This window comes from Athene noctua, chromosome 2 (assembly GCF_965140245.1).
Source record: "Athene noctua chromosome 2, bAthNoc1.hap1.1, whole genome shotgun sequence".
Classification (NCBI taxonomy): Eukaryota; Metazoa; Chordata; class Aves; order Strigiformes; family Strigidae; genus Athene; species Athene noctua.
In genome coordinates, this window is record NC_134038.1 from 95,646,890 (window position 1) to 95,666,054 (window position 19,165).

The 19,165-nt window shown below is 38.0% G+C and overlaps 1 protein-coding gene across 6 annotated transcripts in view; it reads right to left on the reverse strand.

The window, feature by feature from the left end:
* SLC35B3 (solute carrier family 35 member B3) overlaps positions 1 to 18,839 on the reverse strand; it is a 30,745-nt gene extending 11,906 nt beyond the window's left edge. For 2 of the 6 annotated variants that reach the window (XM_074899659.1, XM_074899655.1), the window contains exons 1-8: positions 18,603 to 18,700; positions 13,913 to 14,188; positions 12,761 to 12,882; positions 10,698 to 10,852; positions 9,163 to 9,270; positions 4,399 to 4,496; positions 2,762 to 2,854; positions 2,253 to 2,364 (exon numbers count right to left, since the gene is read on the reverse strand). In XM_074899659.1, coding sequence (XP_074755760.1) covers positions 2,253 to 2,364; positions 2,762 to 2,854; positions 4,399 to 4,496; positions 9,163 to 9,270; positions 10,698 to 10,852; positions 12,761 to 12,882; positions 13,913 to 14,188; positions 18,603 to 18,614 — 976 coding nt within the window. In that variant the 5' untranslated portion in view covers positions 18,615 to 18,700. The other 4 variants (XM_074899657.1, XM_074899658.1, XM_074899661.1 and 1 more) reach the window with 4 other exon arrangements.
* Positions 18,840 to 19,165: the final 326 nt, after the last annotated feature.

The window sequence follows — 19,165 nt, forward strand, 5'->3', positions numbered from 1 at the left end:
ACAAATATTTGTAGTTTTAAGAAAACGTAACCCGAGGAAGACACAAGCCTAGTGTATCTGTTCTGTCAGACTTGTAACGACTATAGAAATGATAAAAGTTAAATAGGCCATGACTGATTTTTGAAAAATACATTCAAGTCACATTTTAAAGTTGGAAGCAACAATTTTCTACAGACAAACAATTTTATATTCCACAGCAGTTGCATATAGTGAAGAGTAATAATTTTAGGGACAGCCTGAAAACACGTGTATAGGAAGATGATGAAAACTGATCAAGTATCAGATGTTTCCTTTAGTGTTGTTAGATAGATAAAATAAGTTAATATTACAATTAACTGCTGTTAAAATGAACAGCAGGGTCATTTCCCCTTATTCCAACAGTTGAGTATATTCTGATATGTAAACACTTTAGTCATGTGGCTGTTTTACAATCTCATAATAATGAAGGCTAAAAGCATTCACTTATACTGTGTCATTTGGTTGTAGCTGGCTTTGCCACACTCAGGTAATGCCGCATACTGAAATAGGCCACGGCCTCACAATACAAGATGCAAGCCACAGTAAACTAGAACAAACAATTTCTGAACTGAGTTTCTGTTGCACCTGTCTTACAAGTGATTCCTTTGATTTAATCATGTTCTATTACTGCTTCTTCCATTAAGGATCTCAGGCAGACAAGGTATTAATAGGCTCTGAACACACTTTCTTCTCTGAAGCCATACAGTTGTCCTTCCACCCAAAATATGTTTAGCTTTAATACTTCTTATTGTTTCTAAAGCACGTATCAGCCAATGCATTACTAAAGACCAAGCATAACTGGATGACATTACAACCCAGCACAGTGCTGAGACTCACTGTGCTCAGTGGCTTCCTCATTCATAGAGATCCAATCTCAGCTAGTAGGATTTCAGTCTCTCCACATGCTTTTTCCAGATGACTGACTATTCAACGTGAAGAGTATGTCCAGTCGCATACAGGATTAAGAGTCAAATCTGAATATTTGTAAAGGTTGAAAAATCTATAATGACTGTGACTGCCTCTTGCTTCATGCTCTCCTTTTCCTCATCCATCTGGACACATACCTGGAGCATGTCAGCACAAATAGGTCTGTCTCGCATTTATTGTTATGAAAGTATTGTATTATTAGGTGAGAACACTGCATCACAGAGACTTTTTATTTGGATGTGAACTACCACAGGAGCAGACAAGATGGCATTTGGTGACATTCTTACTCTGGAGAGGATTCCAGTAACTTTTGACATACTTCAGGGACTTCTATTTTTCCACATGCACATGCAGCTAGCAGACACACCAGTGAGTGGCCCAAATCTTTTCAACATATTACTGATCAGAGTTTTGTACATTTGTTTCTTCTGACAAGTTTCTTCTTCATACAGTCATATGCTCTACTATGCATTTAACAGAAAACATGACTGCTTCCATTTTTGTGGGACAATTACATTGGAAGTCTGGAAGATCTGAAAGACTAGACAGGCTGCTTCTGTCATTAACAATAGGTTTGTACCTGTACTGTGAATACTCAAGTTGCAATTTAAGAGATAATACAGCAGCTGTCACACAGTCCACTAGAACTTTGTTCAGTTCAAATCCTGACTTCCAAAACTAATACACACCCTTTATTCCCTTCAGTTTAATGAAAAGAACTTGAGGACACCATCACAAAAGTCAGAATTTGTTCCATTCATGTTCCTTCTGAACTGAGTCTGGAGTGTACATTTAATGCTGCCACAGCAGGATTCCACTGAGAGTGTATGGACATTTAGAAGCTTTGGAGGAGTTCTTCATAGTTTTTCTAGCAATACCATTTGTTGGCAATCTCCAGAACTTCTGTGCTTAGAGACTATGGCCCTGCCTACTATGATCTACTGGAACATCCTTACTTTCCCCTTCACGTCTCAAACAATAACTGTTTCTTCCTTACACCTTGCTATACATTTGCACTGCAATTGCCCTCTTTAGAACAGCGTTGTTTCCACATTAAAACATAGCACAGCCTATATGGGCAAGATTACTTAACAGGCTCTTCAAGATTGAAACTGTGGCACAGAAAGAACCAGGAAGCTCTCAAACGCATACTACTAGTGAAGATCCACACAAACCGTGATCAGATAGTACAAAGAACAGAAAAAAAAAAAGCCAGAGTAAGAACAATTCTCAAAAGCTCTGTCCTAAATAATAGGATTATTTTATGTTTTTATGCTAAAAGCAGTAAAGATATCATTAGTTCGTACCTGTTACAGCCAGAAGGGCACCAAAGATTTTAATCAAAGCTAGAACAAAGGATATGCCAAAATACCCAGTCAGGGAGAAAAGGAATGCATAACCGTAAGTCTGCACTGGATGCTGCAACAACAAAAAAAGCCTGTTAGGAAAATGTAAAACAAACCCTGAGGTATTGCAAAATGACATAAAACTACAGGCTTTAATCAACTGAGCAATAATAAGCTGTTCAACAATGCATTCATGCAAAGATCCTTATTTAATTTTAGTTACATAATGAAAAAATAATAATGAAATTATAAACTCATAAGTCTGGTCTTGTGATTTTGTTTTCTTTTTTAAAACATTACCCTATCTTACACATCAAAGACTGTGACTACTTGCTTAATGTATGAAATACACAGGTTAACCAGTTTACATGAGGAAAACACAACTTTAGAGAAGTGGTAAGATTTTCTAAATCATACAGAGCAATGTTTTCCAATGATGTTCTTCATAGAAAAAAAATCTTTACACCTACCTTTGAGCAAAACGTTACTGCGGGGCTTAATCCACTAGTGCATGTTAATCCAAATAAAATATACACAAAACCTATTGAATAGGAATACAAAACCTAGAATAGTTTAAGAGAAAATAATTACCAGCTGATACTACACAAAAGGACAAAATTAAATGCATGCAAATGCTTGGCCTTATTAATATGTTCAACTTCTCGGAGCTGAATTTGCAGCATTTGAAGATTTTTTTTTTTTACTAGGATTTCTATAATAGCTAAGTGAAAAATGAATAGTAAGTGTTAGAGACATTCTTCCTACCCACAACTACATAAAAAAAGTTTTGTAAGTTAGTCCGTTAATAATATCCTGAGGTCAATGTTGACTGTAAATACTTTAAATTCAGGATTTCATAGCCTAAATAAAACTTGACACAACTATGTAATTTAATAGTCTGAATAATACGTTAAATGTATTTTGTTTTCTGCATAGTAAAGATCCATAAAGTGCCAGAAGCATCATCTAAGTTTCACCTGTGTCACTTCAGTTCACCTAGATGGCACACCTGCATTATGGTTATAGGATACAAGATTTTCAAATACGATGAGCTGTGGCCCAGTTCAGTACTCAGAACAGACTATACTCAGCAAACAGATAACCTCTTCATTTTGTCTGTACCCTTACTTAATTCACAGTTTCATACAGCAACAAAAGAATCTTCAACCTATCCTTTCCCATGTGGAGGCAACAACAGAAGCTGGAACTGCCCAACCATACAGCCTCCCATGCAGCAAGAGACATTCAGCTGCTTGGGCAACATTTAGTGTGCTTTTCTTGTGAAAAAGAGAAACAGTGAACAGAACTGTTCTACGCATTACTAGCTAAAACATGCTGATCTACCACACTTTCAAAACTCAGTGTCAATTGCAGGCCTACTTCTTCTGACACAGGTTTCATCAATTGTTTTCTTGTTATACTATCTCAATTATTTGCAAAAATAAATCTATTAACAATTGATAACAATACCATGAGACAACAGAACACTACAATAAAGAAGGATGAATATACATTTCAACAGCAGAACTACTTTCAAACTCTTGACAATGACCTGATCTTCAGAACTCTTACTTTACAGCGTTTATACACACAGAAGTTAGTCTCTAGTTCTTCATTTGCGTCTGCATCCAGAGTTTTCTCCCAAACTACCCAAAGACCTCACTTTTCACAACCAGCAACGAGCACCACATTGCTAGTTCCTTGTTAGGCAGTGTGATATACGTCACTTCCTTAGAATAACACAGAAGGCAAAATCAGGTATAACCTTCCACAGCAGTGGTTCCTATTTCAGCCACAAGACATCCTTTATCTTTTCATTATTGCTTAATCCAGGGTAAGTTCCAAATTCAGCATCGAAACAGAGATCCTGTGGATGACAAGATCCTTTACTGTTCAATTTTATTTCCAGATCATGGTCTATTAAACATGATCTCCAATTCAGCAGATGTCTTAAATTTTTACCCACAGTCTCAAGTCTAGAAAAATGGTTTCTGAAATTCGGCTTGTACACATATGCAAGAGAAAAGCAGATTAAGTTTCATGTTTTGTTATTTTATGCCTTGTCTATCATAACACGTTCTTTTAAAATTGCAAATCTGGTATTTACCATTTCTGAATTAGAACCATTGTGCAACTTCATAGCTTTTTCCTGTACATTTCCTATAACTGCATCTGCGCAGAGGGCAAGGGATATTAGGACCACACCTAATACGAGAAAACAAACAAACAAAAAACAGTTCAGAATATTTATCAACAGAGTAGTGACAAAAACCACTCTGTACTTATCCTAAAAAAGAAATAAAATCTCAGAAATAGAAAAATAATAATAAAATCCTCTCTCCACCATATTCTAAATGTCAACAAAACTATTTCATTAGACCTGTATAAAGCATTATCCACCCCGACTCCTTCCACCAGTTAACCCTTAAGCACAGTGTGTATGTCTAGGCTTGACAGGAACATCTGGACATTGCTATGAAGAAGTCAGTTGTAACTTTTGTAGTAACAAGAGTGAAAGGATGTCAATTGCATTTATTTAGGTATTTTTAATGAAGATAAATAACCAGAGAACATACTGTTTTGAGTAGTTAATCCTATTTTTTTTTTTCTGACAAAGGCAAATAGAAATGTTAGATGTAATGGTAAAACAAATGCAAGAGGATTCACAATGGAAATCTTGAATTACTGATATATTAATTTTTAAAAACTACTGTTTAGATACAAACCCCATGGTTTTATGTTACCCTATCTGTTCACAACGAAGTCTCTACACAGTCAATAATGTTATCAGCTTTCCAATAATAGAAATTAATAACTTTTTATCCATGCCAGTCAATTTCCCAACCTCCAAACTTTGATTCCTCACGACTGTGGCAACTGTTGTATTTAATAATGCGCACAGGTTGAAATACTACTCTTCCAAAGTACACAAGCTTACAGAAGATATCATTTATCAAAATCATGTTTACTGTCTGCTCTATTCTTGGTTCCTTAAAACATCCTAAGTGTCAGGGAAGAATGAGGAGTGGAAGACTAGAAACAATCAGTATTATATTTTCTTAATATTACGTTTTTACTATCAGAAGTCTCAACATAGGCATTCTGACAGACCATATGGAGTATAAACTCCTGACAGAAAAAAAATCCCAGCTCCTAGGATTTTCAGAATTGCAAGATTTAACATTTTGAAGATCAATGACATTTAAGGTGGCATCCCCTTTGGAAACTTCTGGATATATGGGAACTTCCAAACTAATGTTTTTAGTTTGGGAAACATTTCTTTTCCCAGGCCAAACTTAAGCAAGTGAAGCAACAGAAAATGACACGACAACCTGAATAACACTGGTTATGCTAAAGACTATATTGCTAAATGCTATGGCTATATTAACTACATGGATTCAGCTCTGATCCAAAGGTATAATAACATCTCCAGCTCAGCAACAGCCTTGCTGCAGATCACATCTGTAAAGTGACCAAGTATGTCTCCATCATGCTTGTTCCGGCAGTGCTTAACAGCCCAGGCACATCAATGGACAAATGCACGGGTTCAGTACTGGATTGAGATGGGAAGGTTACCTAAGATCTGAAGTGCAAGTGCACATGGAAAGGAGAAATGTAGGGACAAGACAAATGTTAACATTATGTAGATACACAGTATGAAGAGAAGAATTGTTCCACTCATTGTAATAGTGCTGCACCTGCCAAGCAGCAGCAGCAAAACCATAAACAAGACCAGTAACCTTATCCAGTATGTAAAGCACTAGTAAAAATGACTGGAAGAACTGGTCCTAAATTAGTTCTCAAAGAAATTAAACCTGCAGGTCTTGCACCAACAGACTTGACTGAAAGATGACATTACATTGTATTTTACACTATTAATGTGATACTTGCAGTCATTAAAATATTAACACTGCTTACACATTTATAAGCTCTTTGATATTTAAAAGTCCCTCAACAATACATACTCACACTTGCGAGCCCCACCACACAAATGTGTTAGACGGGTGAGTTGTTTGGAGCTTACCTGACCATTAAGACCTCTTTAATACTCCACATTTTAGTAGCCTGCCACACATAAGATTAAAACACACAGTAGAGGTAGCTAACCAATTAAAATCATCTGAACAACAGTGAAACTAAGGACAAAACACCTCAGTCTGCAAAGGACTAAACTGCATGTGTACAAACAGTCTAGGGCAGAAGAATTTGCATGCAACGGATATTTTTGCTGTATTTTCAGTGAAAACAGTTAACTTCTACTTACACCTGTAATGCCAGAACCGTGGAAGTTCCCATAGCACCAGTGTTTCAAGACTGTCTCCTTCTGCACAACCTTCTCTTCTGGTTTCTCTTTTGGAAGTCCTGTATCTACTATTCACAGCTATTTAGGATATCTACCACTACTTCTCTGATTTGATAATGCTAGGGGATGCTTTGAGCTCTTAGCAGCAACTCCATCTTGAAAAGTATACCTCTTCCTTAGTTACAAATATGTACCTGATCTGGCAGAAGAGTATTGTTTTCTTGACTGACCTCTTTCATGTGTAAAAAAACCCCAACATCTGTGTAGATTCCTTTTTTGGTGGAGCAATACTGAGATTACATTTCAATAGCAGGGGGAAAAAGAAAAAAAAACAAACAAAAAAAACTTGTAAAATTGTTCATCCAAATAGTATTTTACATTTGCTCATGCTCCATTTTTAGTATTTGCATCAGACCACAAAAATTATGTGTTTTGTTTACCTTCACAGTATAGTTTGCTCTGTGAAATGTAAACAGCTTAGTTCTTAAAAAGTTAGTAGAAGTTCTATGAAAACATGCTAGAATCATACTAGTTTGCATGGAAACAGTTCTACATCAATGTGTATGAATCACTGGAATAAACTCAGGAATTTACGGGGCAGTAAGTAGGCAGTAAGATAAAACTGCAACTTTAGAAAATAGTAATTCTGAAGTTTAACACTTAATTTGCTGTTTATGTTTTTGAAAATTTGATATCCTTAATTACTTAATTATTTCTTTGAAGGTACTCTATGAAGATATAAAATTAAATTCTGCCTCTCTGCTTTCAGTTCTTATTTTGTGATTTACATCAAAAAAAGTGTAATTATTAAAAAAAATGCCATTGTGCAGAGTGAATAAAGTTTTTAATAATTATTATCATCGTTTTTACACTTCAGCAGCTACGTATTTCTGCAATAATGAAAATCAGTATATTTCTTGAAGGAAGGGACCATCTATCTCCATAACTGACCCAAGAAATGGAAAAACTCCACCTTTACCATTATGAGAAGTTTCTTCTGGTTAAATTGACATGGGAATAAAACAAAACAGGCAGGAGGGAACGGAGACTTACAGAAAGAACTGTCCCAGAAAGTGAACAGGAGAATTTTGAATCACCTTGCTAGGGGAGATCCAGACTTTTGAATTCTAGTTTTATATTCTATTTTCACAGAACTTCCTCCAAATGGTAGTGATCTAAGTTTCAATATTTACAGAATTGTTCGAATTTCAAAATAAATTAATAATGAAAGACAGCTCTGTTGATTCTTTGAAGACATGTAAAGATTTTTATCTTGTGTTTTGCAGATCTTTGAGGGTGTCAGGAGTTTGCTATGTTTGCTGCACTTTACCTTACCCCAATCAGTTGAAGAATCAACTTTCCAAATCTTTTCAAAATTAAGTCATAGCACATAATTAAAGTAATTCAAATTTTACCAAAGGAATATATTCGTGAATGCATGTAGAGGCTATAGCCAAAAATAGCTGTAATGATAACATATATCTCTATAAATCAGAAACACTAGAATGTAATTACATGCTTATCAACATTATACTGTATTCAAAATGTATTTTTTTCAAGTAGCCACCCAGTTACACTGCACAAACACATTAAATGCATATCAGATTATGTAATGCACAGATTTTTGTAATTTCTTCCACTACCAGTAGCACTAAAATTACATTAAAAGGCATGAGAATTAATTTACGAGCAAGGCAAAAGATATATACAGTTTAGAGAACATCACAAACTGATCATTACTAACAGCAGATGAAATAGTATTTTGTAATAACAAAAAGTCTTTTCCTTAAACCCGAGAATTTATTATTATTTTTAAGAACAAAACTTCTGAATCAGTGCCTCCACTATTAAGAAATAAAAGTTTCACAGTGAATGTCTGTCATAACAGCTGTTGTAACTCACCTCAGAATTTCAAAAGAAGAATGCACTGGAAGTTGAATATTCAAAAGTTTTTCAAGGTTCAGTATTAATCCAAACACCAGCCAGGTAAATAACATGGATTTAATGAATAATCAATTCTCCCTTGTCATTTGAGAAAGAAATTCAACCAAGTTTTTAAGGCCAAGCAAGTTAAAAAATCTTATCTTTGCTTCTGATTTTACACAGTATAGAAAAGTTAGAACATGGGCACTCCAACTAAGAACTACAGAAAATCTGAGTGAGACTGTCAATTAATATAAAGCAACTGGTTCTGAAATGGAAAAAAGACTTAAAGGTTTAGCTAGAAAAGACAACTAAACTTCGGAAGTTTTAAAGTGGTCAAACTAAATTTTATCATATTTATTTTAACACACCTACTGGGAAGTATTTCTTGAGAACCAGCATGAGACATTTCAACCTAAAGGGTGGAATTTCCAGCAATTATACGAACCTAAAAACTAACACTTAGAATAAAGGCCTCTTCTGCCACAGATACAGTTGTGCTAGTGCAAAGCTACGATGAAACCTGCATTTTCTGTATGATACCTGAAGACACTCCACCAAGAACTCTCAGAACTTCTATGGGATGCTTATGTGCAGGAAAAAACCAAGCTTTTTGTTAAACTCCAAAATATAATATATCTTTACCTGTCAAGTTGAAGTTTGGAGCAACTGTGCTGTCAGCTAAAGTAAACCATATTAATCCAAGACTCATACATAGGGCAGCAGACACATCTGCAATATTATAACGTTTTCCTACAAAAGCAATACAAACAACATGAATGGACTGTTAGCACTCTCAGAGTTTCATGTTTACACTGTTTAACAGACCAGAAGGCAAAGGAAAAACTGTTCTAACGTCATTCTTTTACTTGAACAGAAGACTTAATGCTCTGGCTTTCACGACTGGAATTAGTTCCTTCTACAACAGCATTTCCTAACACAAGTGAGGATCTTAACAGATAATACCTGATGCTTGTGATCAGTTTTAGTTTTACTAATGACATAAAGCACATGCTCCCTGACAAAGCACCATTTCAACAACTTCATGACAGGTTAGATGTTTTCTTAAGATTTTCCCTCATGCAAGACATTTTGGCTGCCTTTATTGGTTAAGAGAGGTCATTCCCAAACACTAACAGATGATTTGGGCACTTTTAGAATCCTACACTGTCTTTTAGTGTGGGAGAGACAGGATGTGGAGGGGAGTGGAAAAAGAGAGTAGGGAAATGAAAAGGCAAGAGTTAGTGTATCTTGCTTGAAACAACGTATACCTTGTCCAGAAGCTGTGCTTTCAAATGTAAGCTTCCAAGGGAACATTTTTAAAACTGAAAATTTTAACTGAAAATTTCTAAAATAATAGTAAAAAAATCCTAATTAAAGGTAAATACTGTGCATGGGTGTATGCAACCTTGCAACCTCCTCTGAAAGTTCAGCCTTCTATTGCAACTAGAAGGCCAGAATTAACTACAGAAATAGAAATATATCATTCTAGATTCTGTTACATAACACTTGCTCATGCAGAGCTTTACTAACTAATGAACCTTTGTGTATTGAACAAATAGAAACTTTTATAATATACTTAAGTCTTCTAAATCCAGAAATAGTGAAGCATGTTTATTCACATAACTATAGTTTTTATCTGTTGTTCTCTAGATCCATTTTCTATTTTTGGAATATGAACTCTGACTATAGGACTAGCCAAAGACAGGTAAAGTTAGGTGTATTTCTGATTAAACGCTTAATCAAAATTTAGGAATTTTAATTACGAATTCAGGAATCAGGCTTTTCGAAAAAGAAGAGTAGAGGATTTCTTCACAAATCATGGCTGGACTTCCCTTCTTCCACCTCAAGTTTTCCATTTCAGTATTGAAAATGTTTCATTTATGAAGTGATTTGGTTTAGAAAACAGTTATATTGCTAAAAATTAAGAAACTGCATAAAAATGAAGTTTTGCAAGTGACCTTGCAAAAAAACCTTCCCCCACACTTTCTGTTCATCTAATTCTATTTATACACTTTCTGAGAAGATGCTTCAGAAATTAACTTTTTTCTTTCTATAGGAAAAATGCTACCTGTCCCTCTCTGAGAGCCTCAGTGGAATTTACAAAGTAAAGGATTCCATACATGAACACTTCCCAAAGAAACGACAGAAAGTCATCTAATAGCAAGACTAACACTTACCTTGTATCAGAACCCCGCCTATCATAACTGGAATCAGCTTACAGCACTTGAAGATGACTTGAGTAGGGTAATTCAGATATCCTAAAGAGGTATTTGACAAACCCATAGTTCCCACTGTTAAAAACGCTATTATCATGTAGGTTTTTCCAGGAATTCTACAAAATAGAAACATGAATCTTGGTATTACAGACTCATCTAGATGTGATTTAGCCTGGAAAATTCTGATAGAGGAATATGCTTATATATACAATTTGACCATCTTTCTCACTGAATTTCATTCTGCAATGGAAATTTAAAAATGCACATAAATGACTGATTCCAAATTTCATTTCTTTCAATTACTGCTAATAAACAGCATACAAATACAAGACAATAAAAACTTCATGGCTCATGAAGTATTCAAGCAGTACTTCTTTAACCTCCTTCTGAGAAGGTGTATTATTTACAGAACAATCAAGACAAAGGCTTCAGGTTATTTGTCAAAAGAACCAGAAGGTTGGTATACCAAGATACCCTGAATTATAGTCCTGTCATGGTCAACATGAACACTGACATTTTTAGAATGAAGAAAGCTGAATAAAGTACCACTGTTTTATAAAACTCAACAGACTAAGAGAGAAGTGATTCAGATATCACGAACAGAGGGGCTCATTGAACATTTTCAGAGATATTGTTTGCAATTTGATGAAATTACCACCTGACAACAGATGATCCAACAGTGATTTTTAGCAATCGCTGTGCTCACTTTGTCATTTTTTACAGTTATTGTTGTGCATATGTTCAGCTATTTTTTTATGCATCCTCAGAGTCACAGTAAACAAGATAAGGAGATGTCTTGCTGTAACTGTCTTATCCGTAACTCATTATGTGATGTAGGCATACTCTGAGGCATGCAAGAAAAATTTAAAGTTTAAGAAATGGAGAATTCTGCATAAAAATTAGGAAATAAGATTTTTTTAATGTCAACATGATGTCTAGGTTATAGAAAATAAAATGTAAAATATATTTAAGATCTATATTTCCAACATAACTTACAGGGTCATGCTCTGTAAGCATTAGCAACTATTTGGTAATCAAAATCTAAATACTAGTTACAGAACACCCAAAAGCAGTATTCCTTGATGCACCTGAAAAAGTCAGATAACTTGAAATATAAGCTGTCAGTGTTTAACATAAAGAGAATAATTTATCAAAGTTATATTGTTTGGCTATAAAAGAATTCTATTGCCTAAATTCAGTATACATAAAATCAGTCAAGGTTGACTGCAGTAAGGAAAATTAGTTATGCTCAACTAGGATATAACGCTTTATAGCAATTTTAAAATTCATGTACACCATGACAGCCTCTATCCAAGATTCCAGAGAGCCTCAACATAGTTTGCAGAGGCTGTAGTTGGGCAGGAAGCCATAGAATGGCCATGAAGCCTAGAATGGCCACAGTGAATCAGATCAAACTATCCCATATCTATATGATTCAAGACAGCAAGAATCTCCTTGGTCAACTGCAGTGAAAACACAGAATAATTTTGTGGCAAGATGTTATAAGAGCTATCTTAAATAAAAATGTAAAACCTAAGCACATCCTTTGAAGCAAACCTACACAGCCACATGGAAACAAAGAGCAGACCTCTGACACTCTCCAAGATGCAAAGCATGTTAGAGGAAACTCTTGGTGAGGAGGTGCCAAGGTTTGAGGAAAATATATTCCTGATGTGATGATGTGACAGATGACTCCAAGTGCTGTGAAGCGCAGACAGCCCTATTCTAGATGTGATAATCCCAAGCAATACATCATAAGTCAGCTATCTTAAGGACAAAATATGCTCTGTAAGTGGGACAAAGTGACAGTAGAGTCAACAAGATTACTTATAAGTCTGAAATCTAAGTGGGTACTCATAAAACATTTTCTAACGTTGTCCAGTAAATTCACATTATTTTAACTACGGAACTGCTACCAATGCCTCACAGTATTCACATTCAAACAACAGAAGTTAAATTTACCATAAATATCAAATGCTTCTAATTTGATGGACAGTGGGTAAAATGCTTGGAAAAACACATACCTTCTCCTTTTGTCCTGAATCAACTGTAATTCTATTAGTCCAAAAATGGAATAAAATCCAAATTGCACTAAAGTGAGGTACCAACCAAAAGGTTTAAAACCTTCCACTGAAAATATCAATTCCTATAAAAACAAAAACCCACCAACGTCATATACATACACCAAAATGTTAAATCAAAACAAAATGAACAGATTTTTTTTTCTTCATGTACATGCAAATCTAGCCTTTGCAGCTGCTGGTTATTAACTAGAATTTACCTGCCATACGTAACTTGCAAAGCACTGAAAAAGACAATTTAGGTTCTCCAAAATGTAATGAGAAAATTTACTGCTGGTGTAAATCCACATGCACTGCATGAAGAATTATGCAGATGCGTCAGTTACATAAATGGCTACCTAGTATTCTCCTTTTTGAGATTCTGCTTTCAGTTAACGATAACTTTGTCTAACTCTTTGGAAGTAACTATTTTAACAAATTTCTCAGCTGTTTTTTGAAAACGACATTGGAAACATGGTGATTTTTAATTAGCAATTTCTTAAATCACTGCTTTATTGAAAAGGCTCACTGAACTTAAAAATAAAAAATTAAAAAAGGAACAGAAGTGTATCTGCTCAACATAACAAAGAAAAGGTTATCAGGAAGAGGAATGTTTAACTAAAGCAACATAAACGTTATGCTTGTGCTTAACAACCGACCATAGTACATGTTTCAGCTCCGTCCTGAAAGAAGCGCAGAGAACAACAGACTACTATTACTGTATGGCACTCATGGAACTCAAGGGGATTTAAAGGTTTCAACACCAATGAAGACTTAGTTGTCAGGCTGTACGGTTCTACAATTTGCTTGGTTGCAGAAGACTATAAAATCACATTTAAAAAATACACATTCAAAATAATATTGAAAGGTGTATCTTGCACACAGAAGTAAAACATCAAGTTATGAAAATCCAGCTGAACCAAATCCTGTAGGTACATGAACTATAATGGAATCTTATAGAATTACTTATTGCTCTTGAATTCAGAAAGCTTGACCTTGCAATCAATATCTATTTTAAACTTCTATACATATTAAAATACATAATATATTATTATGCTGTTGAAAAAGAAAAGGGGTAGAAGGATTTGGCCTAAGACCCAAGTTCATAGCATTTACCTGTAAATATCCATAGATTAGATAAAACATAAAAACTCCAGAAACACAGATGAAAAATTGAGTAGGTTTGTTAAATTTGCTGAGATTCATGCCAAGAACTACGACATCATCTACTGATTTGATATGAGGAGACATAGTTTGAGATTTGGAAGGTACACTGATGGAAATGTATTTTCTTGATGAAGTGAATTTCAGATCCATGATTCCTAGTTCGCTGCATTCGGTGCTACTGTTGTCTTCTTCCTGCTCTTTTTCTGTGTGTCCTCTGTCTGAAAGCTGAAAGAAATGCTGAAGTCAGGTAAGAATAAAATACAGCCATCCAACAACAACAGTAAATGAATGTGGCATTTATATGAATAATATAGAGGTTAAAGAGTTTTGTTGGATTGCTATATTCACAAATTTTATTTATCTTTTCTGATGTCCAGTGTTAACACCAGTTAATATCAGATGCCAATAACACTTTATGAAAGTGGTTTTGCTTCCCATGGGAGGTAGAATTCCCATGCTCTACAAACAAACACACCCACCCACCCACCCTAAAACACCAGCAACAGAAAAGCAGCTTCAGTTCCATTGTAGCTCAGACTAGCCCTTTTATGCCAGTACTCACAGCAGTGACTGCTCGGGAGAGAAGTGATCCCCATGATCAAATCACAACGAAAGAACTGGTATTGAAGCACTGTGGTTCTGTCTATTTCATTTTCACATCAAAACATTCCAGACTAGTCCACTACATGGGAAGCCTTGCTAAAAGCTACAGATCTGAGCCTATGACTGGTTGCAAGGGTTGAACTGGAAGAAGTTATCCCCTTATTCTCACAGTTATTCACTATTTCTCACACACTTCTGAGGGAAAGAACATGAAGATAGAAGCAAGAAGCCAGAGAGAAGCCAGACTCAGAAATTAGACTAGTTATCTGATGAGGTCTACAGTACGGCAATCCCTTTAGTATTAACCACATGCAGCCATTTCCACATGTAATAGAAAACAAAATTGGATAACTGAAGCCTGGAGAATGAATTTAGCAGCTTAATAGATTGAAAGGCAAATAATAATTTTTTCCAGCTCAGCAGAGAGTACGATGTTTGAGGCTTTTTTTTTTTTTTCTTCTTTTTTGTTTTCAGCCTCAAGATGAACACACTGATCAGTCAGTTGTCCCAAGATTTTTAAGTGTAGGTCAGCATCTAGTTCAGCAAGCAGTCAATAATTAACATGTCTCAGCCATTTAAAGATTTGTTTTCCCCAGCTCAAAAATACTTCTACTCATCACACATGTATTAAAAATGCTTTTCCCACTGTTTTTAAATGGAAAATGTGCTAGCATATAAAAGCTAAATCAATGCAATAAATATAGTAAATGTAATCTGCATGAACATTAGTAATTTTATTATACATGAAATGACAAGTTTAGCTGAAAAATTAAGGATTAGTATAAACCTTGCAATGTGGTTATGTTTCCTTTTTTTGATACTAACCTACTATCAGGTTGGAGCAAGATTCCTATTAAAATTCTGAAAGAATAGCTTGGGGACTATAACAGGAGTTTAGGGACGATAATAACCATTTGTATTTGTATTCAGAGCTCTACAGTTGAAAACTGAAAGTGTACCCTTGCGGATTGTCAGTTAATCCCAAAATGAGGTGGCCACAGAAAGCTAAAGTTTAGGTAGACTCTTTTCAATAAAAACAGAAAAGTACCAACGTCATGCAACAAGGCACTTGTGAGTTTTCATGTACAATATCATACAGAGGTACGATCACCCACGAAGATGGATTCAAAGAGCAACTTCAAAAAACATTATCAGGATGGTGGCACAGATTGCCTGTATTATGAACCGAAATAATATGAAAGTGCAACTTGTCAAACCTAGCAACACCCTGATGAAAAGAGACTTGCTTTCAAGAAAACTATTACTGGGATTACCACTAAGGAGGAAAAAGAATTCTAATTTTAAGGACAGCAGAATAAGAGCAAGTGGGCGTGAAGTGATCCTGATCAAGCTTTACTAGAAACTAACTTTTCATCCCTAGGCTATCCGTATTCTACAGAAACCTAAAAAAGAAGGAAGGAACAACTGAACCATTTTTAAGGTGAAATTTATGAAAGCAATTACGCAGAGCTGTTAAGATTGGGCACGATGACAGAGCAGCCCCCTTTAGACCTGTTTACAGCATTCCACCACTATGGAAAGCTGAGTAGGGGTGCCTGTGGAAAATACTCAGTGATCTTTACTTTTTCACTAAACCAGGATATGAATTACTACTCTCCCCAGAAAAACTGCATGCAAAGTTAGGACTCCGAAACTCAAGCCCAAGGAGAAAAGCACCATGAAGGAAAGACAATGTATTTAGGAATCTACCCATTGCTGACATCTTATCTGAACCTGTCTTTTAATTGGTGCCTGTTCAGATCTTCCCTGTCCAGTGTACACATCCTCTCGACAGGCATTTGTTAACATACGCTTTCTCAACAGCAACAAGTGCTACAGAAGCAACCTGAGCCTCATTATTCACCTAAAACACAGGGAATGATACATTTCGGCAGAAGGCACAGCCATGTGTGCGGCAAGAGTGCAAAAATGGAGTGAATTGTATAATGTGTAGTTTTGTACCTACATTTTCCACTAATTTCGATATTATTTTTGTAATACCTGTGTTAGGATCAGAAGCAGCAGAAGTAGAGGGAAGAAGAAACAGTAGCAAGTGTATTTATGTGTTAGGTCTGGCTGGGATGGAGTTAATTTTCTTCATTGCAGCTTGAGTGGTGCAATGTTTCAGATTTGTGACCAAAACAATGCTGATAACAGACTAACGTTTCAGCTATTGCTGAGCAGAGCCTGCACAGCATCAAGGCCTTTTCTGTTTCTCACTCTCCCTCCATCCCTGCCCCAATGAAGACTGGGGTGTGTGCAAGAGGACTGGGAGAGGGCACAACTAAATGACCAGAACTAACTAGAGATATTCCACACTGTAAGGTGTCATGCTCAGCAACAGTAAGCTAGAGGAGGGGGTTTAAGGAGGTTACCCGTCTTTTGCTGAGGATCCAGCTGGGCATCGGTCTACCTGTGGGAGGTGTGATTGCCCTTACATCACCTGTTTTGTTTTCTGTCTCTTTTTCTATCTTTCCTCTGCTTCTTAAACAAGTTTTATCTCAACCCATAAGTCTTCTTGCTTTTACTCTTCCTTTCCTCTTCCCCATCCCTCAGAGTGGGGAGAAAGCGAGCAAGCGGCTGTGTAGTACTTAGCTGCCTACTGGCGTTAACCCACATCACAATTAACACAATTTTTCTGATTTTCAACTATTTGTATTCCAAATATTTCCTCAGGAACACCACCAGTTTTTACAATCTGTCCATTTAAATTCTTGCAGATTACTGAGTCTACCACTAAAGGAGTAAGAAACAACACTGATAGCTCTAGTTACACCCAAGGCTGTCTGTAAGAAGATGATGCACAGTAACTGTTTTTTCTCTATTATGTTCTAAAGGAAGCAAAAAATTACCACGTTCAAGAAACATTTGAAGGAACGTTATTTAACAAATGAAGAAGCTGCAAACGTATGTATCCATCTGAAACGCTCGCCACCAAGTAACTTCATTACCAACAGTAACAGAACTCTTCTGAAGTCCCCTGTGACTTCTCAAACTGTTATTTATCAAAAATGCTATTCATCCTCCTCTCACCAAAATCCCTCAAGCAACTGATTCACCTTTTGAACAAACACGCAGAAAAAATCTGTTTTATGAAGAGTCGTGGCTTAAGAACTGTCCTGATGTGTGTAAAATAGCATATTTCCATCCTTTTTTCTTTCTCCTGTGTGTAAAAATGTAAACAACACATTCTTTGGCTCAAAGACTTTTTGTGCCTTCCCCTTTGAGAAAAAGTACCACAGAGAGCAATATTTTAACCTAGCACACAAGTAAAATAGATTATTACATGAAAAAGATGCAAACGAACAAGTATCTAGAAAAGCAAAATTTCTTTGGCCTCCAAGAAATTAATGACTTCTACCAAGCATGGAGAAAACATTATGGAGGTAGCGCTTTTTTATTTAACCCTGAAGTACACCGTTTAAAGACATCAGTACGTCAGAAACTAACATCAGCACTCGCAGAAAAATTGCTCGCATGAGCCACGCAAGGCAAATTCCCCGCTGGCCCTGGCCAAGATCCATTTCCTTTGGAGCCAATTCCAAATGCTTGGTGGCAGGACAGCAGCTGGCACCGTAACAGGGATGCTCCGGGTTACAGGCTCGCAAACGTACATCTGTCAGAAACCGGGGCAGATCCTTTGCTTGGTGGTACCTGGCTCCTGCCCCGGGGACAAAAGAAGGAATGGGGACAGGGACCGGCACGATCCCTGAAGCTTCCTTCCTGCCTCCTCGCCAGCGCCCAGCCCTCTGCCAGCCGAGCAGCCGGGGACCGACCCACGCCACGCCCCGAGGCCCGGACAGACATGGCTTTGCCCGAGCACCTGCCAGCTGCCCCGGGCAGGGCTGGGACACAGGCTCTCGATCCGCCACAGGCCGCCATTCCTCACCCCTCCCCGGGGGAGGGAACGTCTCGCCGCTTACGGGCCCCGAGGGCCCAGCGCTGCGGGACACCGCCTCGGGCCAGCCAAAACCCTCCCGCCACGCAGAATCCGCCGCCGCCGCCTGCCCCTGCCCCTTGCCCCCGCGCTCCTCACCGCCGCGCCCATGGCCCCCTGTTGCCGGGTGACGCTCCCCAGGAAGCGACCCCGCCTCCGCCCCAGTCGCTCCCGGTGCGTGGGGGAGGAGCGGCCCCGCCCCGTACCTGCTTGGCGGCGGCGGCGGCGGCGGGGGCGCGGGGGAGGAGGGGCGCGGCGGCCGCGGCCAACCGTCCTCCTCCGCCAGCCGCCGCTGCGCCCGGCACGCTGCGCCCGGCACGCTCCCGCCCGCCTCGCGCGCCGCCGGAAGTGGCGGTAGGGGTGCCAGGGGTCGGCACGAGCGTCGAGCGCATCGAGAGAGCGTCACTCGCTCGGCGTTCCGCTACTCGGCCTGAGGCGGGTGGGTAGCGGCGCCCTCCAGCTCCCCCCTCCCCCTCGCTGGGGGCGGGGCCTCTGCATTAGGAACCGCCCAGGCGGCGGCAGAGGCACTGCCCGCGGGGCCGAGTCCTTCGAGGTGCGACTGACTCCGCTACGCGTTCTGCCCCGCCGGGAAATACCCCGGTGCCGGTCTCCCGGTGTGGGGAGGCCGTCCCGGGCGGCAGGGTCCCGTCGCTGAGGGGGTG